The sequence below is a fragment of the Camarhynchus parvulus genome, chromosome 1 (genome assembly GCF_901933205.1).
Source record: "Camarhynchus parvulus chromosome 1, STF_HiC, whole genome shotgun sequence".
NCBI classification, from domain to species: domain Eukaryota; kingdom Metazoa; phylum Chordata; class Aves; order Passeriformes; family Thraupidae; genus Camarhynchus; species Camarhynchus parvulus.
This window is the reverse complement of record NC_044571.1, coordinates 50,345,169-50,371,706: the sequence shown is the minus strand read 5'-3', so window position 1 is coordinate 50,371,706 and position 26,538 is coordinate 50,345,169. Positions and strand designations below refer to the sequence as shown.

General features: G+C 40.0%; 1 protein-coding gene across 3 annotated transcripts in view; it reads right to left on the bottom strand.

Annotated features, from left to right (window-relative positions):
- Positions 1 to 26,538, bottom strand: part of KLF12 (Kruppel like factor 12) — a 234,754-nt gene that overhangs the window by 82,889 nt on the left and 125,327 nt on the right. For all 3 annotated transcript variants that reach the window (XM_030965666.1, XM_030965828.1, XM_030965753.1), the window contains exon 4: positions 8,119 to 8,662. In XM_030965666.1, coding sequence (XP_030821526.1) covers positions 8,119 to 8,662 — 544 coding nt within the window. The remainder of the gene's footprint in view (positions 1 to 8,118; positions 8,663 to 26,538) is intronic.

Genomic DNA, 26,538 nt, shown 5'->3' with positions numbered 1-26,538 from the left:
ATGCCTTAACAACCTGCTAATCAAAATGATCACGATGGGATTTCCAACTGGCCCTGCCATTCACCCACTAGGACTTGCCTATCAGAAGCAGGTTACACAGCTCTGCAGTGGGCAGTGACACCAAGACCTGTGCTAGCTGAGACATCGGCCTGGACGGCGGGGAGGCCCCTCCAGCCTTGCCAGATCCACGCCTGGTGATGGGTTTGGTCTTGCAAACGCAGCCACAGATTTTTATTGTGATGGAAGTTTAAATGAAGCAGAAACATGGGATGTCTCAATAAGCCAGAAAGGGACACCTTTGCTGTTTCCAGTAAACTCCTCTCTGGTTGATTTCAGTCCATGTTGGCATGCAATAGATTAAAGACTGTCTCCAGCGGCAAGTAATGCTCTGCACTTACTTCCATTAGGAATGGAAAACAAAATATTACCCCACATGTCAAAATTAACATTAACAAGAATCTCATTACTACTGCTGTTACACATGTGTGTCCCTGTGTCTGCAGAGCATGAAGGATTGAAGTAAAAACAGACATTTGCTGCCAAACTCCTAGAAGGATGGAAATGGAAAATGTGGCTAAAAAAACTGTATGGCGCTCATGTTTTAGCTCATTACACAATTAATCTGCCAGCATCAGAAACACTGCAGTTATGAAACCATAACTTTGGACTCTTAATTTTGGCATACAGCATAGTTCAATATCTGAAATATTGCAAGAAAGCTCCTGACCAAGAGCAAGTCTTCTGCTCTTTCTTAAACTGAAACTGTCTCAAATGTCTCTGATAACAAATGCATCGGGGTGGATCGAACACCAAGCAGAAGAAAATCATCTCCATCCTTCTCGGTTACTCTTGGAAAATGGGCTTTACAACTGTGGAAGTCAAGCCTCACATCACAATTTGATGTTTGAAACAAATGAACATCCCCCTTCTTCGAAATTTTTTTAGAGAAAAGGACACCAGCATGGACTTAGCAGGAGAGCATCAAAAAAGATTGCAACAGACATCACTATGTATTTCTAATGCTGGAAGCAACACTTCCACATGCAGATGTACAGGAGCTACTTAAAATTATGACCTCAGAGACTGTGTTGTACTCAGGTTTATTTAATGCATCCTAGGAAGCAAAATTGTGTCTTTACAGACCTACCAAATGCACGTGAATGACGCTATTCATGATTTTCTTCTCCTAAGCTGCTTCATACTATATAAAGCACATATACGACATTTTTCTTCCTATTTAAAGTTCATTATAAATGCTTTATGCACTGGAAAAATGCTCTGAGTGCACCAATCAGATTTTTGATCAAAACAGTTTGGTGCCTGGTAGGGGCAGCAGAATTGGTCAATTTATTTCATAAAACTTTATGTACAAAGCAGCAGTATCCATGAACGTAATGGTCAGAATATAGAGTCTACAGGGGTAATTTTTATTACAATTTATAGCAAGATTACCCATACTCCACAGTTTCCAGATTTTATTAAGATTTTATGGGACTATATGGCTTTAGCAGTTAACTGCACCTAGCGTGGTTATGGTTCACAGAGAATGGGAACTGGCACTGAAATGCACAGTGTAACTAATCTAGCAGAGAATATTAATTGCTATGATCCAATCAAAGGCAATATTTAAAATCATTTCAACAGTCAAGTAATTTGCCATAAACCTGTAAAATAATAGCTATATGGAGAAATACAGAGGTAAGAGGGATTGCATGGATGTAATATATGCACATACTTAAGCATCTCTGTCATTGGGTTGTATACATAAAAATACAAACCCATTTTTTAAACAAAGGACTTTTCTCTTTCTAAGCTATTTCAATGCCAGAAGACCTCATCTACACAAAAAACGAAACTACTAAGACTATTGAGATTTATGTCTCGCTGAGCATCCAATATACAAATACTCTATCATCAAAAGTAAACAAGGAAAATAATAAGGACAGAATGTATTTAATATTAGATAAAATACTGTGAAACTACTACACAATGGTAGCAGACTGCAGCTTACACACTGCAACAGGCCAGAGATATTTTAGAAATCAGGAAGCTTCCAGCAGGTTGGTCCAAGGCACAATAAAACCCAAGGCAGAGAGAAATAAATGAGAAGGTTTAGGCATGTGTTTCTGCTGGATCCAAATTCATGGGATAAAAGCAAGCAGATCAAAGCTCAGTCCTGGTGAGAATACAGAACTGAAGGGCCAGAGGCATTCTTGGCATGGAAGAGAAGGAACTAACAGCTTCCAAAAGGTGCAGGGACTCAGGATATGTCAAAAGAGATTTACTCATCCCACTTATGCTGGGTTCGCAAATCAAGTTGGAGTATGCCTGTACCTCATTCCCTTCCTCAAATCCCTCCTAGCTGAAAACGAACAATGAACATCAACATGAACAAATCATACTGATGAATCTTAAAAGAGCATTTGCCTCTACAGTGAAAAAAACCAAGTATGTCACTAGTGAATCACTAGAAGCAGCACTTTTCTGGAAATTTAAGCAGAAGACTGTCTAGGGAAGTCCCTATAGTTCAATTAATCCATTTTGTCTTAAATCAACCTCCTTGGTTTCAAACACCACAGTGTCTGTGTGGTAACTTATAGTCTGTGTTTTAATTCTCCACTCTGGCAAAAACTACTGTTTACTCTAGCTCTTAAATAACGTGCACCATCTTCAGGAGCACAGGTCCCACCGTGAACACAAGCCTCTCCTCTGCCTGCCTCTCTTCCTGCCAAGCCACTGCCAACCTGTTCCTGCTTTCCCAGAACCACGAGTGTTTCTTCCAGCTGAACCAACCAAACAGGAGGAGACAGAGCCAACATCCTGGGGGGCAGCAGGGGGGAGGTGGACAGGCTGAATACAGACTGCCACAGAAGATTTTTGTGCATAACAACAAAATGATGGCAGCTAAAGTAGAAACTCTCAGCCTCAATGCAACTCAAATCCAAAATAACTGTCTACTAAAATGCAGAAAGGATAATCACTCCACATGAAACAAAAAAGGCAATACTGCTGGTTTTAATTAAATGTCTCTTCCACAGCATAATTTATATAAACAGACCATATAATCTGACCTCTAAACATATGGAACATCTTAGTTTCTATCTTTTAACTGCAAATTGCATTTATTTTTGCAAAATAAACTTTACAGTAGGCAGAAATAACAGGCTGTACTTTAAAAAAAACAGTTAAGGGCAGTGGATAATGTAATCTTAATGGTACTACCTGTTTGAAGTCACAAAAAATCTGCAGCAAAAGATACTGCGTTTACTACTTATTAATATATCCACAGTGAGGAATATGCCAAACAGTGCAAACTGTGAAAAGAAAAAACCTGGGCATTTTTGCCAGGTCTACAGACAGATACGACATAAAAAAGGTCCAAGACCATGTCATAACACCTGTTTATGTACAAGAGAAGCAGACAAAGTTCAGCTGGCAAGTTTAAATTTATAATGTTCTGACTGGTGAATTTTGCAAGTGATTGTGCCCTCTGAAAACATGAAAACCTGTAAGAATGAGAATCCATAAATTTGATTCCAAAACTCCAGAAATATCAAAGCTGCACCAGCCCTTCATCCACCATTATCAGGAAGGAGCTTCTAAAAGGCTCTTCAATGAAAGCATTAACTCCTCTGAACTACAGAAAACAATTTTCAAGGATATTGTATTTGGCAAAACCTGCTGCTAGAGGGACATGATTTGCCAGTAGTATTCATGGTTATCTGCTGAAAGCAAAGAACAATGGTCCAAACCAAGCATGAGGTTCATGTCATTAAAAACCCTGAGGTTCTACAGTTTTTCACACACAAAAAAAAAAGGCTGGAATAAATTTTTCAGCACAGGAAATGCCATATTTTTTCTCTATGCTCAGTCTTGGAAAGAGGGGAATAGTTTTTCTTAAAAATTTCCTCTTATAGGAAGAAAAAAAAAGAAAAAATACAGAAATAGCTTGAGGCAGACATGCAGTATGGAAAATGTTAGTCTCAATGGTTTACATAACAGACAGACTTGGAGCAACTGAAGATTGGGTTTTAAGGGAAACCATCAGGCAGCCTTATCTATATAGGTGCTGCTACCTGCTGGGCTTCTAATTAAACTTTTAGCAATGCTTACCATTGCTAAAGAAGGAGCAAAAAAAAAACCAAGGAAAATCTTTTCTGGGACTATAATACTGTTTCATGGAATATTTCAATGTACAATAATGTCTAGTCACCACCACCTAATCCTTACAGGAGAAAAACCTCCAAGCACCTTTTAAGGTTGTGACAAGAGCAGTGACCACCGAAGGAAGTGAACTTTGAGCCTGCCATGGTGTGGGGATGGCACAGGGCACAGTCTAGCCCTGTGGTGTCCACAAGGACTTGTGCCTGACTCCCTTCCCCTGTGTGCCCAACAGCCCTAATGCATTTCTCTGGTTTATGTGCATGAAATAATGAGAGGAGAAGGTTGTAGAGGGCAACTTGCACAGATGGGCTGTGTTGTGGGGGCTGCAAGAGACCCCACTGCTCTGGGGATCACCCTTGAGTGTGTCCTCCCCATTGGGTGTATCAGGGGAGGAAGGTGCCTGGTCAGCAGGGGTATCTGTACATAACTCTGCGTGTGTGTTCATAGCTGAGTGTTGTGGTGTTAGCAACTTGTAGGAATTTACTAAGATTTGTAAATAGTAAGTGATGCATTACCGACACTGAAAACAGTGTTCTCTAATTACCTTCTAATTAAGCATTGTTAATAACTTCCTAAAAATGCACCAGTCCTGGTTTTGATTTAGATTAGGTTTTTAATCCTGCAAAAGCACATCACTCTGACATAAGGGTGATTTTGCAGCATGACAGCCCTGTCTCCCACTGCCCACCTTGGGTTGTAGCACATGGCACAGGACCTGACGGCATGCTGCTAGCACCTTGTATATACAAGGGCTACGTGTCTTCAAAACAAAAAAAGAAAAAAAAAGGGAGAGAGGAGGCAGGACAGAAGAAATAAACAGCAAACTGGGAGGCAGAAAAGGAGATCTGAGACTCTTCTGAAGGCTGGTGAGACAAAGAACGCCATGATGAATGGCACTGTGGAGAAGGATGCGCAGGAGGAGGAAGAGGAGATGACAGTATAGGTTAGAAATATTAACAGAAAAGGAGGGGGAGATGAAGCAGAGCTGCTGAAAGTGGCACTCAAAGAGCAGTCAGCAAGATGGGAAGGACTAGAAAAATAGAGAAATAGAAAAAGATAGGGAAACAGAAGACAAAGTAGCCACTTCTTGTGCCAGAGGGAAGAGAATATTCAAACAGAACATGAAGAAAGAACTATTTGCTTGAACTGCCTAAAAAAGCAGCCACCAGGAGAGTTTTGTCTGAGAGTGAGAGAGAGAGAGGGAAAGGAGGTCTGGGAGGCATCAGGGAAAGCAGAAAGCCACCTGTGCAAAACACCTGGAGACAGTATTAGAGGGATGGTGACTGCCTGAGAAGGTTTTGCAAAAAAACCTAAAAATTAAATGGTTCTAGTCAAATCTGGAAGGAAGAGGACAATTCAGCGTGAGAAAAATAAAATTGGGAATAACAATGAAAAAGCTTTTCTCTATGCCCTGTTTCTTGTATTTGCTCCCCTCAGCACCTGAAACCTAGAAAAACTGGAGATGCCTGAGCTCAGGTCTGATGTAATTTTCATATTAAAAATCTCTCTTTTCAGGAAAGTGTCTGAGTCTCAATTGTGTGAAAAGGGCTTAGATAAAGGGTCATGCAAAACATAACTTTAAGTGCTTCCCAACTGGCACCCCTGGATCATCAACATCGTCTCTGAATTAGCACCAATGCAGGAATAACACAGGGATTATGCTGCTGATGCTCTCTGTGGATCAACTGTTTCAGTGTGCATATTTTTGTGTTTCTGAAAATTAGCAGCATTCATGTAGAAGTTGAAAGCTGCGAGTCTAGATGACTCCAAACCTGCATTTGTCCATCAGCTAGTAGAGGATTATGAACTAATTCAATTTGGCAACAATGTCCTGTTAGGATCTGTGTACATTTATTTTTTGTTATCAGCACAAGAGCTGATTATTGAAGGGAATTTAGTCTGCACACATATTAAAATAATTTAATTGGTTAATTTGTGCAATATAACTGCATTGAATTATTTGTATTGTTTTGCACTAAAGAATGAAAAACACTCCAGCAAAAGCTGATAAAAGATTACTACCTAGAGTGGATTGCTGCCCAATTTACTTCTATTGTATTTATTTAAATTAACCTGAACTTCTTAATCAAAAGAATTAAGGACAACAAAATGAGTACAACTCATGAGAAAAAAATTAATAAACTGAAGAACTGTAATACCTTCTTTTACTTTAACTGCGCAATAATAGATGATGCAGGGGCTAATGGCTAATGACCTCTACCAATTAGAGCACAAAGGCTATATTGTCAGGGCAGGTCTGAAGGCAAGGAGTTCATGGGCTGAAATCCCTACAGCACATTAAATTCTGGAATTTTGTTGATGAAACTGGGGTAGTGAATTTCCAGTTTTACAAGATCAGGAGGTGCTTCCTACAGAGGAGACTACTACCACAGCCAACTAGCACCTTTGAAAAGAAAACAAACAGGAAAATTTCTCAGTGAGCTCATGGTTAGGTGCACCTTGAAGAACCAAAATCAAAATACAGGCTAAAACTCTCCTTTTTCTCTTTGTTTGGGTTTTTTTTTCCTAGACTACATGGTACGAAGTCATGGTTTTATTCATAATTTCTTGACAGAAAGGCACAAAGGGCTAAAATTACATCACTGTATGAAGTGCAATAAAACTTATACCATAATTTTGAGGCTTAAAACTAGACTCAGATCAACAATGAGTTCATTTCCCATGTCCAAGCCTACTGAGAGGGCAGAGTCCCCCTTTGGGTAGTGAGGGAACAGTAGGAGAGCCACAGACTAATACCCAACAGGATGCCCCTAAACATCTGAATGACCCATCACTGTAGGCCTGTACAATAAATGCACAGTTGCCAGTTCATGAAAAACAGACATGAGAGGTAAGAAATAAGTTGTTGAGACCTGTTCACTATGCAATTAGGAACACAAGAGATAAGACTAAATGTCCTGCAGCTTCATAAGCCCCAAAGTAAGGTTATCCATCAATACCCTCCCTTTCTGCCTCAAGCAATATCTCATTTCAGGGGAAAATTACCGTATTTTACTCACTCACGTGCAATGAGCCTTGAAATGAGTATCTCATTCCTTTCCTCATATTCCCATCTCTGTCACTAATGCCCCCTTTATAAAGCTGTGCTTTCAAAGTTTCTGGGCACATCTGTTTTTTCTTTTCTTACTCCACCCATCATCTCACTATCTGTAACAAGTTTTTGCTCCCTCAGTAACTGTTGGGTTCTCACTCTTTCTTGCTTTCTAGCTCCCCTTTCTGTGTTCTTTGGACACCTCAAGAGTGTATCTGTCCTTCTGACATGTGCCTCTTCCTCCCTTCATACCTCCCTGTGCCTCTTGGGTCCTGTGTCTGCAAAACTCATTCCCAACATAAACACTCTGGGTGGCTTCCTTCCCTTCTGCTGTTTAATCTGGAAGAAGAAACCTAATTCAAAGTCTTGCACTGCCACTCCTTAAGCTTAGTAAAACCCACTTCTCTGCATCTGCTAATGCTCTTTGGTCCACAAGCCTTTCCTTCATGCATTCCTAGAGCCCGATGATTGCTTTCTACTTGCTGGGGAACAATCCCTCTGACATTCCTCCCCTTGCTAAATCTGAAACACCTGGTGAGTTTTCCGTGTTCATCTATGATGTTTTATATATTGTCATAAATATCATACACTGACATTTTTTCCGTTCTCCTACTTCTTCAGCTTCTGGGGAGGACTTATTTCTCCTAGGACAGAACCCACCACAAGTTGTCTGAGCATCTAACACCACTGCTAAACCCAATCTTAATTTAAAAACTTATTTACTTTAAAGATCATCTGGGATAAGATTTTAAAGGCTCCTCCCAATCGTGTTAAGTTGTACATCTTTTCAGCAACAACACAGTAAGTATGGAAACTAACAACTTTATAATTATCATTATGTTTTTCTCATACAAGACCAGTTTCAGAGATGCCACAGATGCACAAAACTGGCTCCACCTTACCTTTGACATGGCTTCTCCCATCCTCCAACAGTGGTACTACTATAGTGTTGTTCATATTCCCAGGTGATCTCACAGCTGTATAGACAACAGGTACCGACTGTACCACCACGGGGATACGGTGCACGTGACTCATTTTGTTGGACTGCAAGTTCATGGGACTTGAAGGTGGTACTGGATGGATAATGTGCAAAAACTGCTGGCCTCCAACACCAGATGCAGAGGCCACAAGAGGACCTGGAGTTAATACTGATGGTACAGATGCTGCTGAGGAGACTGATGTTATTACTGTGGGGGATGAAGCTGGCCGACTGGAAGAAGAAGAAGTAGAAGTAGAGGAAGGGGAGGAGGCTGATGCTGTCATGGAAACTGGTGAAGATGAAGCTGCTGTAGGGGACGACCTGGCTTTGTTTATTGACAAGTCCACTGGTTCAGTCTGTGTTTGGAAATGGTCTGTAGATAATGAATCCTCCGTGGGGTCAGCCTTCATGTTGTTTAGTAACAAGGGTACAGCATCCATATCTGGGTAGTTGTGGACGTTTGGAGACTGTTGAGGAAGAACAAAGGGACACAGTTATACGTGTGCATAAAGATGACTTGCACACCCAATTGCTAATGCACACCATACAACTTCACCGTGAAAGCCACAGAACTTAGTCCCTTTTCTTGGGTCAGCTCATAATTTTAAAGTACAAATCATGTTAGAAAGCACAGACACGTTCTGTTTGAACAGAATATTAAAAAGAAAAAACATTCTGCTCCCATTTCTTAGAAAGTGTCAGGATTAACAGTACAAAATCATCCTGCTTCTTTGCACTATGCAAAGTCACCAATGACAAAAATTTTAGCATCTTCAGCAGTAAAAACTATTTCTATTGACAGAACATTTTTTCCCCAACATCTAATTTTAAACCACAGCATTACTCTCTTGTGTCATCATCACTCAGACATGAAGAAAAAATGGTTATCACCACTTCTCAAACAACTTTCTGTATGCTCCAATACTGTAATTTCCCCCTACTTGTCTATCTTCTTCTAGACTAGGCAGACCTGGTAGCTTCTTTCTGTCATGTCTGCTTCAAAAGGACAAGCCTTAGTACCCATTGGCTTTTTACAGTGATCTTTGAAGTTGTGTCCACAACAGTTTTCAGAAGGTGCCTTATGCTACCCTCAGTCCTTCAGTTCTATGTTTGACTTCTGCACTCTGAATGCTCATTGGTAATGAACTTACAGGTCAGTACAACTGCCCTGTCAGAGAGAGCAATGGTTACAGCAATTCATTATTCTGAACTAGCCCATTAGATAGCCTTCCCCATTGTTGTTATTATTATTATTCCCATACTAATTGAGAACAATTTTCCTGACTTCACAAAATAATTTTATGCTTTAGATTAATTCTTTCAAAGCTGGTCGGACTAAATTTATTCTAGAGTGGTGCCGTCTGCTATTTTTATAGTTTTCCCTTATTTCTGTCATCAAAGAGGTTAATAGAATTTTTGAATAATACTAGACCAAAGACAGTTCCCCAGAGAAGTTCATTTGATATATCTTTCCATTTTGACAGTACATCATTAATAACCAGTCTTTAATGATGTTTTTTCAAGTAATTTTCACCAGGCTGAGCAAGGCTGGAAATGCCCATTGATAATCTGGTCTAAGACAAAGCACAGCTCTCAGCTCCTTAGCTAAGGAACTCCACGGCACTGCACTGCAGCAGAGCTTCTCTACAGGCAGGCAGTCACACAGTGTAGTACCAAACCCCAACCTCAACACAAAACACTGCTCCTTCAAACCTCACTTGACCCAAAACAATTATTCCCTGTACAGACCTAAGCAGGTCTAAACACATTAACTTGATATCTAGATTACAGTACTTACAAAGTATCTAAAAATATTAAGTCAGAAATATTTAAGCTGGAAATATTTTATTGTATCTACTGTCAATAAACTAACAATCAATCAAGCTATGAATTCCCTTTGGGGTTTTTATAATCAATTACAATAAATATTTCCAAGGAAAGACTTCCTTGTTTTGAGTCAGAGTCAAGCTTCAACAGAGAAAGAAATTCTACTGAAAAAGAAAAATACAAACACTTATTTGAAAACTGCAGTAATAAGGACCTAACTGGATATTATTCCTGGCATGCTGAAAGATGAGATGTTCTCGTAGATCTCATCTATTCAGCTGATTTAGATTGGTTCTCGGATCTGACATTTCCCCCTATTTGAAAGCAAGAACATCTCTGGAATGCTCTCTTCCTCTATTCATACACAAATCCATTTAAAATAAAGGGACCACCATCTAAATAATGGATTCACCTGAACCCTGGATCCTGCTATTCTGTTGTAATACACATAACAAAAGCAAAACATCCCTTTTCATAAAGACAATGGGAAATTCTGCTAAAAAGAACACAAAGTGATGAACGGGTTGCTTTTCAAAAGCACATAACCAGCCATGAGTGACAAGGCTATGTAAAGCTCCTCCTCAAGAAGGCAAAACCTGCCTGTAATTGCCAGGTGATGATTCCTGGTAACTTTCTCTGAAACACCTTATCCTGGCTGATGTCCATAATGTGACCCCCCACCATGCCATCGTAAAGACAAAACCATAAACATATATGGCACAGGAAGTTATTTGTCAAATCTTGACAAGTCACATCTACATGCACTTGGGCAGGCAGACTGGTCCTGCTGAACTGAACAGGCAGGCACCAGAGCAAAGGCAAAGTGGAGAGGGACACCTGCACCTGAACCCTCGTAAGACCAAAGGCAGCATCTCCTATCTTAAATGTTTGAGAGGAGAGGGATAAACAGCATCAGCTTGTGCAAGAGAGATGAGGGATTCCCTCATGCACATGGCTGTCACCCTGGTTTTTTAAGATTTTCTAAGCCTTCTGATGTTGACATTCTTGTAGTGAACTTTATCACAGACTTTCTGTAAATAACTCATTGTTTTGCATTCCTTTATGGAGGAGGAGAAAGTTGATGGACTGTTGGTTTGACTAGTGTCATTGGAGAGGTGTCACTGTCACCCTCCAATCCGCTGTCACCTTTGGAAAACTATAAATGCTGAAGTCAGAAAATAAACTTCCCTTTTTTCCTTCACCTTGAGAACTGTGGTGTGCTTGTGTTCTTTCGTGTCCTATAGTGACACATGGCCACACAAGTGTCATCTAGAAGCAGCATGAATTGCCAGCTCTATCCACATTGTAGATAAATCCACCACGCAAGAACTCCTACATTACTTTATTCCAGATTTTGCCTGGGTGCCAGAGGCAGAGATCAGGTTGACCCACTGCCACAAGGGACTGAACACAAAAGCTATTGCCAAACAGGGTGCATCTGCCCCAAAGTCCTACCTGGCTTTGCAGCAAGCAGCACTAGGTCCCTCACAACAGGAGCAAAGAAGCCCAAACCCTCCTGTAGCTGACACCACACAAAGTATTTGTTCCCTGGATAGAGTTAATGGTCTTTGAGACAAAGCACAGGTCATGACTTACAGATTTTTCTAAGTTGTGCTAAGAACAGACCTTTGTTTCACTACAGTAATTACACCTACTCCTTTGGGAATTCAGAAAAAAAGTAAGATGTAACTTCAGACTATCATACAAATCACTCTTTTAACAACTCTTCTACATTTACTTTTGTTTGTACATTCCTACCATTCCATATATCATTCCCTAGGTACTCTCTTCTTGTCCAGAGCTGCTGGAGGGGTCACACAGTCTCTGCGTACTATGGCAATGCAGTTGGTAGTACTATTTCAGTCTTCAGTAGTGAAACAATCTCGCAACCTTTACAATCCCTTCATTAATTTCTCCAAACAGGATGCCAACTGGCATGCCCTTCCATAGCTGCCTTTCCCGGACGAAACTCTAAGACTAAGGATGCCCTTTCTTTGGTAAATTCAGGATGTACCTGATGTCAGCTGACATTACAAAAAACAGCAAGATCCTTATCAAAACAGGTTTGTCGGTCTCATATTTAAGACAAAAATTGTAAGCAAGTGCTATATTTTCTTCTGCTGGTGGTAAACAGAGATCTACCCCAACAACTCACACTCCCTTACAGTGAGCTACAAGTGGTACATGCTCCTCCATGACCTCAGATTTTATCTAAGCTGCCAAAACTCTATTCACTATGTGAACCAAAACTTGGAACATTAAATTTATCATTATTTTCTGAAAATGGATGGTATAAGTACACTTCTCCCAATGGTGACAGCTATTCCAGAATGAGGAACTACGGGAAAAAGAGCAGCAAGGAAGCCAAAAGGAATGGCTGAATTCTCAGAACACTATTTCTTAGCATCTCCCACTAATGTTATTAACTGAGAAATACCTGTCCATTTTCCTAGACACTGAGTGTTGTTAGTTTTATCTAATGGAACTACATATTTTCTAACTGAGAAGATAATAAAGCTGTGGCTGTGATATTCAGCGTACCTTCAGCCATTTTGTCAGCTCAACTGGAAGGGAAACAAATAGATTTCTTCTGTCTCTCTAATTCTGTCTTTCCATTCTCATCTAGTGAACTCAGCTTCTTGTGGTGGTGGTGTGGGCTCAGAGGATTGCTACTTTGGGCATCTGAAGCAGGCTTTTCCTGTCTGGCTCCCAAAAGCATCTGTGTTGGTTTTGCAAACTTCATTTTGGTTTTAGCAGTCTAAACTCTGTTGCTGAGAGTCTGGCAGCTTTCAGAACATTTGGTGGCTTAGAAAGGGTTCATCCTAAGGTCCCTGTAATTCAGTGGGCTGCCCTGGACACCAGCCCAGACCATGGAAACACAACCAGAGGGGTTACATCTCCACGTGGCCTCCTTCATCTCACTGCTCAGCCCACTGGTACAGTGGAGGGGGACAGCTTCAGCCCTGCCACCAGCTGGGACTTGGAAGCAAATCTCAGCAATGCATGTCTCTGCAGCATTGCTGTTGTATCCTTATGCTGTTCACCATCCACTCCAATCCAGGCTGAGCCAGAACTGGAAAGCAGGTAAGGATGGCCCCCTGCTAGAAAAGGCTTTTTAATAAAGCTGCAGCCTCTATTAATCAATGCTCTTGGCTCATGTTTTTTGTGCCTGCCCTTTTAAAGCTGTACACCAGTATTCTCTGCAGTGCTCTGTTTCATTAGCTTGTCATTAATAAATACCATCAGGAACATAGCACGTGATTTCCCTATTCACAAAGACTTTTTTGGCTGAATAAAAAAGCATTCCTTACTCCTTCTTCCCAGACCGTTAAGGAAAAACAAGGAGTCTACCTCGCAAGCAGCCACAATACCTGGAGCGAAACACGGTAATGCTGTGACTGGTAACATCCTATCTGTTGGGCAGCCATCCTTCCTGCACAGTTCTTCATCTTCCTTCCAGCCCCCTGAATTCCACCTCCCCTTTATTTGTGAGGAAACTCTGCAATAGCCCCTTTTAAATCTACTCTTACTCTACTCATGGGCAACTCCTTTGTATATCAGCACTGTCTCCCACCATAAAGAAGCCATGAAGAGCTCACAGTTTCCACACAGCTGAGGTTAAAACCAGAGAAAAAGCAAAAATCATTTTGCTGTCAGCAGCTCATCCTGACACCTTGCAGTTCAGCAGCTTCACAGGGTACTAAGCCACAGTCTTTAAGTCTTTGTGGACTTCTACTGAGCCCACACAACTGAGCCACACAACAGTTTACAAACCTTCAACCATCAGCTGTCAGCTTTTGAAGTGCCTTCCTTTCTGGCAGCAATCTCCCAAGGTCAAACATTTTGTAAGAAAGCATACCAAAAAAGCTGTCCTTGATGACGGAAACAGAACAGACTAAATTTAGCGTTTATAAAATAAGCTAGCTTTGAGGACAGGAAGTTAAAAAATAAATTGCTAACAGTTTAACTCTTCAGTCAAATCACACAAAACCCCTTCTTGGTTTTCATTATGCTCTCCCAGCTCATTCTGCTCCAGCAGGAGCAATTTTAGACAAGATGATTTTGTTTTGTCAGTGCTAAAGAAGATTGAGATAAGAAAAATCATACTCTATCTGAAAAGCTCGCCACAATTTTAACCCCATCATTGCCACTGCAGCACCAGAATGCCAAGGCTCGGCAGTGCAGGCATGCAGCCTCTCCTGGGCAGGCAGCGCAGAATGTGTGCCCAGGTAGAGCAGCTTTCAGCTCTGGTCATGATGCCTGGAGGGTGAAACCTTAATAATCAGAAATACTGTGCAGGTCAAAGATTTTCTAACACTTCACAATCAATGAAAATCAACACATTTTAAATTACAAAACCCACTTGTGTAAGGAGTCATTTTGCTTTTGCATAGCACACAGATGTGCTTACGACTCTGACGCCATGAGATGAGCAGGTGGATTGGGTTTAGAACATGGTGTGCTCCATACAGTTTGCTTTTAAAATTAAAATGGAATATTTTTCTTATCTTTCTCGTGATACGGTAGAAAGTTCATGCTCCTGAAACTGCAGTTGTGTAGGTGCTGGCCATGAAATATATCTGCCTATGTCAGGTTTTGTCCTACCCCACCCTGTGGGCAATTGACAAGCACAGAGGCTGCAGCTAGCTAGCGTAAGTAGCAGCCTGGGCACTTCAAAAAGCCGTGTAGGTTGTGGCTGAAGTACCCAGAGCTTTACTTGGAGTCTTTTTAGGGCTTATTTTACTAATCCAGGAGTGAATTCTCTTTGAAGTTACAGGAAGAGATGTTTTTCAAAACCCCTTCCCAGCATGAGAAATTACTTTCACAATATTCGCTTCTGCCTGAAAATCCTCACTTGAACCAAAGCAACAAAATACTCTCAGAAAAAAGAAGTAATACAATCTGCAAAAATATGAACTAAACAAGCTCTACTTGAAACACTCTGCTATCCCTCTGAAAGATGACACATCCAAGACTCAACTATGCTCAATTTGAGATGAGGCTATTATTATTAATCTATACATGAAGGATGCACCAGTACAGCAGCGACAGACAGCTGTATAAAGGCAGAAGGACAAACACATACACAGCTGAAAACTAAAACAGAGCAAAATACATAAAATTTTGTTTCCACATGCTAAAGCACCAAGAGAACAGGCATTTCTGCCTTTTTGCTCAAGGCTGCTTCTGTAGGCTTTTCCAGGCTCACAGAACTGCTCAGCTTGGACACACCGGAGAAACACAGGAGGTCACGCTGAAGAAGAGGGCAAAATGCAATACAACGAGATCACTCTGCTTCATTTCTGGAAGCATGAATTAAAATGTGTCCTACTGTCAGTTTTCAACAAATAGTTGCTCAGGGTCAAGGTTAAATTTTGTTCCAGGGAAGAAAAGAGAACCCCAAAGATGGCACTCCCAAGTAAGGTTGACTCAGACTCTGTCACAATGACTCATATGGAAGCTTTTATAAAAGCAGCAACCGGTGCTGAGCAAGGCAGAGGGTAAAGTCCAAGAATTATTAAAATAAAAAAAGGCTCCATGAAAATGCATTTAACCAAACTGGAATTCTTTTAACAGTAGAGACTGAGAGATACCCACTTTAAAATACTCATGATTCACTTAATGTATCATTATCTCTGCATAACACTTGGAAGTTTGATTTAAAAGTGGAGATTTCCAACCCTCAAGGCCTAAAAATAGTATTTCTATTCTCTTTGTGAGTCTGAAGAGGCTAAAGAAACTCCCATAGCATATCCTATGAGGCACAGGTGGCCTTGTTAGCTGATCGTTAAATGTGTGGAATCTACAGAGGATGCTCCAAAATAAAAAGAGAATTACCTAAGAAACGAGGAGACCAAATGCAAATCAACCATTCATAAACACACAAGCAGAATTCAAGCTCCAAGCCTGTCAACACTATCTTCTAACTTTTTCTGATCAGTGACATTATGATGTTATTCCACAACTACTTCTACATTAAAAAAAGTACCACATGCTGCAACCTATAGTAACACTTCAAATTAGGACTGGGGAAACATGCTTCAAAATGAAAGGAGATCCCTATGTAAACAGCATTAATTTTTAAACACGTTTAACAGTAAGTGCAAATACACCTAATATGAAATAACTTTTTTTAAAATAATATGTTTGCAAAAATGTAAGCGTTAACATTACTTTGCATCCAACTCTCCTCTCCCAAAACTGACAGGTTTATCCAAGGATTTCTGTAACAGGACAGAAGGAAAAATGAGTGATTATAGATTTCTACCAAACAAACTAATCAGGTCCTGCACTATCTAGTATGTTAAATGTAAAAAAGATCCATATCTTGAAAATCTGGACAAATTCTCAGTACCTCAAATTCTACATGGGCCCGCTGTGATATTTTTGATAAGCAACAAATTCCTAACAAAACCTTGTTCCCTAAATCATGAACACATTCAGAACACTAGATGTTCAGCTTAGATGTTTTACTTATATTTGAGAAGTGTTACTAGAATGCTCTGTCAAAGGAAGAAGTCATTGAAAGAAACAAATTAATGTTCATTGCTATGACACAAGTCTTGAAGAGAAACAAATCTAATAAAAGTGCAATGCTTGGATTATTACTTGCTTAAGCATAAAAAGAATATTGGTAATATATTTGTATTCCTTGTACTGATCCATTTTAGATGTGAAAATAATTTTTGAATAAATGGTAGATCCAAAAATAGTTGGAAAAGGGAAGGTAAAATACCAGGAAAAATATTATATTACCCCAATTCCATTTAGGGGATTTAAAAAAAATTAGTTTGTAAAATTCTAGACAACAAGAATTCATACAATCACCTTGCAGCTCCCCTTCTAACCCTTCCCCCAACTTACAATGAAAACATTGAAAGCCTGAAGAAAAATTTGCAGTCAACAGTTTTTTAAGTTAAGATTTTGATGCAAAGTTTTGATATACATTTTCTTACCCTGCACTTTACTCAGAAATATTCATAAGTATATTAGCAAAAAGGACTATGACAAATAATGCATGAAACTGTTATTTATACCCTTTAATCACCTCAAGCTGTCACTGAGTTCAGGCAAAACTCAGCCATGACCAAACCAGCCTTTGAGCTGGGCTCTGTGCACCGGGTAAATAGAGCTGATGTGGAAAAGTCACATAAGACTGAGCAGTGCTTCTTTTCAATCAGTGCTCATTACTCAGGCTTGCTCTGAGGCACAAAGGTCTCTGTTAACTGTTTCAGTACCTGTGCACCTACTGGACACGTATGTGGTGGTGACGGAGGTGCCACGCCTGAAACTCACATCCAGTGTGTCATCCACACTCTACAACTGATCTCCTCCATGTCTTTCCTTGCTTGTCATTGTTCATCTTAATTTCCACCAGAAGAATTCATCTTCCCAAATGAACCTCCTTCTGCTTACTATCCTTCAAGCTGAAGTTTAAATTTATTTTGTTCTTCTGACCTCCCAGTTGAGGCTGCACTCAGTGTCGACATTTCTCCAGTGAAATAAATAGATGGCACAGAGATAGGTACAGTTAGGTCTGACTGAAATTAACCCTTTCAGTGGCTTAAAAAAACAAGTGTTCACTCCAGAGAGAAAACATTTCAAGTTTTACTAAAACTAACACTTTCTGTGGTCTGTTCCTCAAACTTATTGCTGGTCCTAGTAAAACAAACATAGCTGGTACTGTTCACCGGTACTGAGGGAACATGGTCTGAGTTTGTATATCCAAAACCTCTCAACCTCCAAGCCTGGGTAGCTCTACTCCAAGCTCTTTAACCTGGGTGAAAGCAGTCTGCCTCATTAAGCCCCTTGAAATTCTTGCCTGCTTCCCACTGCTGCCCTTCCTCTGGGAGCGGGCAGCACTGAGGTGGACTTGAGCTGACCTCAAGGAAGGAAAAACATCCAAATTTATGAAAATAATAACGCTGGCTAGAAAAAAAGACCTACAGAGGCAGACAAAATGCAGAGATTGGGTTGGGAACTGTCTGAAAGGGGAAAGTTATATAGTAAGTCTTGGCCGGGAAGGCTGGGATACTACCAGTAACGGGACCCAGGCTCCAAGGGGTCATGTCAAGTGAGTCCTTAAATTAAAGAAATCAGGCACTTTACATCCTACAGAAAGCATTAAGTCACCTGATGTCACCTCAGATACAACAGGGAGGCCTACAAGATGAGGATGAGGGTGAGAAGGAGATGGTGCTCATCCCTCTGGGTGAGGGGCTGGCTGGAAAGGCTGCAAGGGTTGGCCAGATGCCAGGGCATGTGCCAGCCTGGAGAAGAGGAGGCAGGCAAGTCAAACTTGGAGTGACCACACAAAAAGGCTTGTGCCCAGTAAAGCAAAATGCCCCACCAGTGCCTGGGACCTGAAACTGCTGAGGTTCACCATTCCTCTGCTGCCAGCAGACATCCCAGAAACCTGCTGGTGAAACATCCCGACCCTCTGTGACACTCGTCCACAGAAAATAAAGACAAGAAATGCATATTGCAGTAATGGCCCACTAAGGGTCTGAGCAAAACTAGGACAGACAGCCTTCCTCCCAAAGGCAGACCAACACTGCCCAAAGGCAGACTGCTTCAGCCTAGGCTCACCAATGTTCTTTTAACATGGATTTTGGAAAAGTAGAATTGGGATGGCTATTTCTGACTTTTTACTCTTAAAGCAAACAGCCATATAAACTATGAATATGTACATTTGGAAAATTAATTCCTAATGCCTCTGGACTGGATTTTGACTCAATTCACTGTCCTGGTACATCACAGTACGTATTGTTACAGAAGAAAAAAAGGAGAATAAAAACCAAGCCCTCTCTGCACATCTACTTTGAGTCTTTATATAAAGTTTACAGTTAAAGACTAAGAAGAACAATATAAGGATTATGAGATGGACAACCCACTGACAGCACACGTGGACCAGCAGACAAACACTCCAGTACAGACCATTTAATGCAATACTCTGGAGCTGACTACAAAGATTTCCTTGGTTCAGTTCTTATCCTGTGACCATAATAATCACTTACTGATTACTGCAAAATTTTTAGTCTTCAGAAATCTCGTTTACATGTAGATAATATAGACTACACTTCCGCTTTACAGAAGGAGAAATGTAGGGAAGAATCTCTAGAGATTTTCCCACACTACTATATCAAATTTAGAGCTGTAACAGTAGAGCTAAAACATTGTAATACTCAAAATAAAAATTAAATGCATTCTAACCATGAAACCCTCTTTATATAATTTTATTCTCTCTGACTTTTAAGGGCTGAATAAAAATAGCATAAAACAAAGTATCATTATTCAGAGTACTTCTCCTGCTCTAAAGTAAAGCCTGCAATGTGTATCTGTAACAACTTCCATTATTTGAAAGGCTCACCACTGAAATCTGAGACAACTGTACACACTCAATATTTCATTATACTTTTAATCTTAAAACAATAAACATCTTAGCAACTGAACTAAAATGAACTCAAACGAATTATTTTTTAATAGCAAACAATATTACAGTGATATTATTACACATCAGAAGAAACTGGGTATTTACTTGTTTTTCTCAGAGCAGAGCTAATACAAAACTATGATCACCATGTTATTACTTATGGATGACATCAATTCAAGTTTGCTCTGAAGAACTAATTGCTTTTAAAGAGAAAAAAACATTAACTTTCAAAGAAGGTGTTTGTAATAGCTACTTAATAACTCTTCATTTCCTAAGCTTAGATCAACTTCGGATATATTACGACACCTAAAATTAAATTCTGTTAGAGACAAAACAATTGGGTTTTGACAACAAGTAATGTATATAAAAATGCCATATTAGACACTTAAAACTAAACTTCAGACAAAACAATACTCTGGAACCGCCCCTCAGAGATATACACTTCAACTTAAAGAAAACTCCTTATATGCTACCCATGGTGACAGGGGCAACCAGACACAAGCTATTTCGCTTGCTTGTGAAAAGAAAACATGGAAGAAATGTAAAAGGAAAAAAGGAAGCTTTTATTTTGGTCCACAAATTATTTTTCAACAGAATAATTAGTTTTACTTCAAAGTAGAAGTTTCTATGTAAAAATAAAGGAAGAGAGGGAGAAGTGAATATTAGAATGAACCATTGTTAATGATACACATTGACCCATTTAAACTTTAGGTAAAGAACATACCAGGTATCTTCTGATCTTTTTTGTTATTTCTTTACTGATTACAACCAGCTAGTGCATTTGAAAGCAATTCCTCAAGTTTTTTTGTTGACCTAAATCCTCTTTCCTTGCCTCTTCCTCACCCGTTTCCTTTGTTAACAAAACAACATTATGTACAAAGTTTTCTCTTGGCTCTTTCACTAAGAGCGCTAAACTCAGATGTCCCGGCGGAGGCACATGGTGCTACCTGAGACCTCCCGGAGTGTGGAGGATGGCCCTGAGCACAGGGACAGGCTCTGGCACCCTCATGGGGAGGAACTGGCAGTGGTTGGGGTGCACCAGGGTACCCCTGAGGACCCAAGCTGTGCAAGTACCTACCTATGTCAACCCAGCAAAAGATGCACACAAACACCTCTTGCAAGCACACAGAGGGACAGAAGGAAAAAAAAATATTTTGCCTTGTGCTGGTAAAAGAAAAGTTTCTGCAATTCTTACTTTCATTTTAAGTACAGACATAAATGGACTGCCTGCAAAGTAATGTGTACCATCACAACAGTGACATCAGGATAAGCACTGCCACACTTCCCATGTTAGACCAAACAGAACACAACACCTGGTACTGGTTATGGAACTGATGTTTTGCCACACTGGTACCACAACCTATATTTGAGTAGAAATTATGGTTACAGTCAAAGAAGGAAAGTGCTTAACGGCATGTGTCCATCGATTCTGAGAACTTACTGCTGTATTATTAAATGCATACACACACACAGATATACCCTGCTCAACAGCCAAGGCTCATAGGAAGGATCCAAGGGTACCAAGCATTCCCAAATACTCCTCCTGACTGTTTGAGGCGTTCAATAGTTTAAAGGGCAAGAGCTGATCCCTACATGTGCGCTGCCTTGCTGCTCTGCTTCAGAAGGAAAACTTGCAAACTTGGTGTGCTTATTTACTTTGGGAGAGGTCCATCAGGTAACCTAAAAGAATTATAGATTCAATCACTCTCTTTTTCCAGGAACCAAAAATACCATGCTTGGCCAAATGGAGAAGAGCATACCAAATACATCTCTGAATAGGCGTACTCAAAATTCTGCTTCTTCTGAGACACAGTCACTATTACTTTTGTTGACATGTGGGTCTTATGCTCAAGCTATTTTACAGTGCTAATTAGTACTGACAGCTCCTAATATATTACAAATTAAATAGGGGAATTCACACTTGGGTTTCAGGACTCTTCTATCACTGAATTTAAAAGAGTATCTGTAGCTTCAATATGTATGTAATTGCATGTTACAGGCATGAAAATCTAACAGGAGAAAACTGTAGGCTGTAAAGTGCAGCTGTTTCATAAATGGCTTGGCATCTCACCACTTCACTTCAGAAATTCAAGACTTCTGGTGTCAAGCAACACAGAAGACAGATTCTGGCACAGAACAACACCTGCATAGACGGGGCCACGGCTCCTCTGTGGAGCTGCTTGTGGCAGGCCACAGTGCAACTGTGCCCACTGACTAGCTCAGGTACCTCCTTCAGAATGCCTGTACACTCACCACTTTGCTCTGTTTCACCTCTACTACTGCACATGCTCACAACACAAATATACGGAATTGCAGGAAAACTTGGGTTGGAAAATGGACCTTGAAAGACCATCCAGTCAACCCACCTGCTGCAGGTGGACATGTTTCATCATACCAGGTTATTCAAAGCCCCAACCAACCTGGCCTTTAACATTTCCAAAGACAGGGAATACACAGCTTTTCTGAGCAACTGATTCTTGAGTCTCACCAACATCATCATAAAACTTCTCTTCCTTATGTCCACTCTAAATCCATGCACCTTCAGTTTAAAATCATTGTCCTTTGTGCTGTTGCCATAGACCATTATTCATCTTTCTTATAAGCCCTGTTTAAATACTGAAAGGCTGCAATATGGTCTCCCTGGAGCTTCCCCTGGTACTTTTCTTCTCCAGAGTGAACAACTCTTGTCTCAGCCTTTCTTCATAGGAGAGTTGTTCTATTCTACTGCTCATTTTTGTAGCCCTCCTCTGGACCAGGTCTAAATGTTATTCCTCAAGACAGAAATAGTTGATACAGATCCAACCACTCCCCCACCTACCAAATTGGTTTTCTACAGGCACAGTGATATAAATAAATTAAAATCACGCTCTGATAGTATGTGTAATACCCTTTTGCAGTACTCTTGCTGTTTCAACAGCTTGTCTACTCCATGACTTGCAATACTCCACTACGTAAAGGTTGGCAGCTACTGCCCATCTTTACAGATATTTTGGCCGTGGCAAAAAGCTCATCTTCTGTGTACTCCCCAAGCAAGGAACTTCACAGTAACTGCTGCACCAGTGAAGAACTGCAGGTCTACTAACTGTGAACCAGCCAATTTTCCCAAGAAAGACTGAAGCAGGTATGGAAAGTTCTGATGGCAAGGAAGGTTTCCTACACCCTCAGTAATTACGTGCTAGAGAGAGTTACATGCTTCAGATTAACTTTTGAGAAGGAAAAAAAAATATCCCAGACAGAAAAAATCTCATCACACTGAATAAAAACCTTAGCTAGTAGGAAAGTGGTTTCTCAGGGCAGCAGAGCATTACACTGTCTGTCCAGCTGGTGCTGGGCTAAGCCACCCAGCACCCTCACCACCTGCCACTAGACTCCAGCAGTGAAGTTCCTGTGGAAAAAGGAAGGTTCAGTTGGGAAAACTGAGATTCACACCAACCTTCACTTTGCATTTTATAGGAAAATAATGACACCGCGGAGGCAGTCTGGTGTTCTGATTCTACATGATTTAGATAATCACTGGATTAAATAAGTGAAGTGTATTTTCTAAGCAATGTGTGAGGTGGTGTAAGCCTGTCTTCCTCTCGCACAGCTGTCAGCAGGCTCTGGCTTACGTGCTAAATTGTGGCATGTGGGTAGACTGCCAGTAGCACACAGCAGGAATTAGATGCTAAAATCATCTGTCTTTCACAGAATCAAGATATCGTGAATTACCTCTCTGGTAATACACAGGCAGTTAAGAGAAAAATCCTGCTGCGAACAATTCTTGAAAATTTGCCTAGCAAGTAAACTCTGATCAAAACATCCTCTTTCTCTCACTGCTCTCCTGTAAATCTCAGAACCTGTAAAGCAGACCAGTTTGAAGAGGATGCACCAGAAGATCCCATCTCAGAACAACAGCCTCATAACTGCACCTCATAAATCACAAAAAGCCTCATAAACAGAGCTCTCCTTGCATGTGTGGGAGACAAACTTGAATCCCTTCAGGCACTGGTGCAAAATGAACCCAGGTCTTCCACATCATTAGTGGTTAAGTGAACCATGCTCCTAAGTAAAAAAGAGAGCAGGAACATTACCTGCTGTTTCTCTACTTTAAAATATGGGGTTTCAGGGCATCTAAAGCAGAGTCTAAGTCACAGCAGTGGAAATTTTAACATTTCAACCACCAGGCCAGGTACCCTCAATGGGAGAGATACACATCACTTCTGTTCCTAGTCCTGATTAGAGGCACGCAGCACTGAGCTGCTCTACCTTTAAGGGGTCCACAAACACATAAAAACTATTTTAGGCCTTAATAAATGCAATATATTATAGCTAAAAACAATGACATTCCTCTGAATTTTTGTAGTCATAATGAAGATTTAAGGATTTCATTTTTTAATTCTGTCATTGAAACCCCTATTGATGGTCCACTTCAGGAACAGATCAGGCTAAACACCCATTTATTTTACTGTGTACACAATTAGAATAAAAGATTAATACTTGCCTATGACAAAGTGTCCAAGTGGCTAGCTGACATGGGCATCATTTAACACAAAAACAGTACTGTGAAAAGGTTTTATAATCCCATTACAAGACTTTGATAAAAGGGCTTGCAGTTCATATAAACTGAGGTGGTCTTCACAGACAGATGAAGTACATTATCACATTTCATGGTAACAAGAACTTTTTATATACAAGGGACTACTCCTCAAGTGCACTAAGCATTTCCGAACACTGGTCAACTTCAAACCCTGTGACTTTACAGCTTAGACAGCCCTTTATATTTAACTACTAACTAATCCAGTGCCTGCATAGAACATAATCAATAGCTTTATGATCCTGGAATCTAATTACAAGATTGATCACCATTTTTTGCCCTTTCTCTCCCTTTTCAAATATGAGTTTTCTCACAGGGAATGAAAATAACAGTTTCATTTTACTATCTGTCATAGATACTGCATTTTATTAAATTCAAAGAGAGCTCATTATCATACTGAAAGGTCCTCATTTGGCCTTTACAAAGCCAGGTGTACAAGCCCAAAGACTTTACTACAGTGACTATGCTGCATGAAGGAATACAACAAAGCTGATAAACTTCTAGATTAATTTCATTTTATGAAGTATAATGTGTTCAGCATAACATTAGATGGTGAATCAGCTCAGTTACCAGTCCTGTCGGATGCAGGCATTGCTTAGAGGGGCCAGGGCTGCTGCAGAACCAGCTAATGACTACTGTTCTGAGGGAAGCATTTTCAAATGGCCAAGAAAGGCAGCTTACCAACTGATCCACTCTGATTATTAAAATTACATCCCAACAGGGCTGATAGTTTTGGCCGCCTGCCAAAAAATTCTCAAAAAAACTAATGTGTGAAACTATTAAGGGAAATCTCAGGTTATTTATTCATACTGAGGATGCCAAAAGATAGAACATTTGTTTAGGCCAGAATTTGCAGATTCTACCCTGCTTCAGGCATCAATGCTCTTTCAAAATGCTGGTGATGATGTGCCTAAATGTGAAAGATTTAGGAACAGCAGTAAGACAAAGCAACCAATCTTCTTATAGTATTACATAAGAAGTAAACCTAAGAAAAGGAGAAGTTAGTCAAGTAAAAGGTAATTCATGCTTTGCCTTCGTCCTACCTGTCTCCAAAGACTTCTACATACAGAACAATATTAACACATCTGATCTTAGAAATATTGATTACACACCACAATTATGATATTTCAAATCACCTCTTCCTTACATCCTAAAGTAACAGATACTATCATGCAGGGATATGTTCATCACCTGAGGCTAAACCAGTTACCTCTGGAAAATTAGTTTACTTTATAACTCTTTCAAGATACCAAAATAAGTCTTAGGATGATAATGCAGCACTTGCAGTAGCAATTGTGTACAACAAAGGCAACAAATACAGTAACTGGTGGTGCTTGGAAAGCTATCATTAAGTTCATGTTGAGTTCAATAGGCCTCTCCTGCATGAGAGGTTGAGAATGATGTGAGGCATTTTCCCCAGTATTTCCCTTCCAGATTAGCTTTGTCCAGTAAAAGAACTCGTCAGGTTATACTCAAATGAGCAGTCAAATCCTCCTGGGGAACAGATGTTTCTGGGTCTCACTTTCAATATTTCAGATCTGTCAGAAAGGTCAGATCCATGGTATATAAATAGTGGGAAGTATGCCACTCATTTTCCTTCCATATACATTTTGGTAATGACACAGAACACTGTAAAAACTAAGGGAGAATAAAATAATTAAAAATTACATGAAACAGAGAGAAATTTGAATAGATTAACTTTTAGTTCATCTAGCTCATAACTGGAGGATATAAGAAAGACAATTAGGAAAAGCAAGCCCTCCTTTTAAAATTCCTGGTCTTGTATTTGCCCTATAGAGGAGTGTTCAATGTCCCCACAGGAAAAGTGATCTCTGGGCAAGGTGATCTCGAAATCACAACTAGCACTGAACTCCATTCCTCAATCAGAAGGATATAGGCAAATAAAAAAAAAAAAAACAAAACCAAACCCCAGGAATAAAATGGCTTACACCCCAGAATAAACTATGTGTTTAAATTATCATAATATGGTATTTCTGGTATGTTACTGCTATTGAATTAATCCAGACAAACTTCCTTCCTTAACAGGTAAGTAGCTTACGAAAATTTGAGAGGCACTTAGTTATCAAATATTACTCTACTTATGGTATTCATGGGTCAACATGCCTCTTGGAACCTTGCTGAGAGTTTTAAGAGCTGGGTTTTAGTCCACTTTAAGTTAACCAAATAAACTCAAAAAACACTACAGCTTAAGTCAATAAAAAAAATAACCTACATTACACAAGATAAAATCTAGAAAATTTACTAATGGCGAAAGGAGTGTGTCAAATGGATTTTATTATTACAATAACATGTGTTAGACTTAAATATGAATATCAGGGGAGAGTATACTTTGAATATTTTAAAAAAATCCACTAGGACCTGCCATGATAATGGTGTACCACAAGTCACAGTCAGGTTTCAGGTAGACTAATATTCCCTGATCCTGCATTTCAGTGTCTACAATGTAATTGTTCACAGGTGAGCTATGGGAAAGTAATCTTTGCCTATAA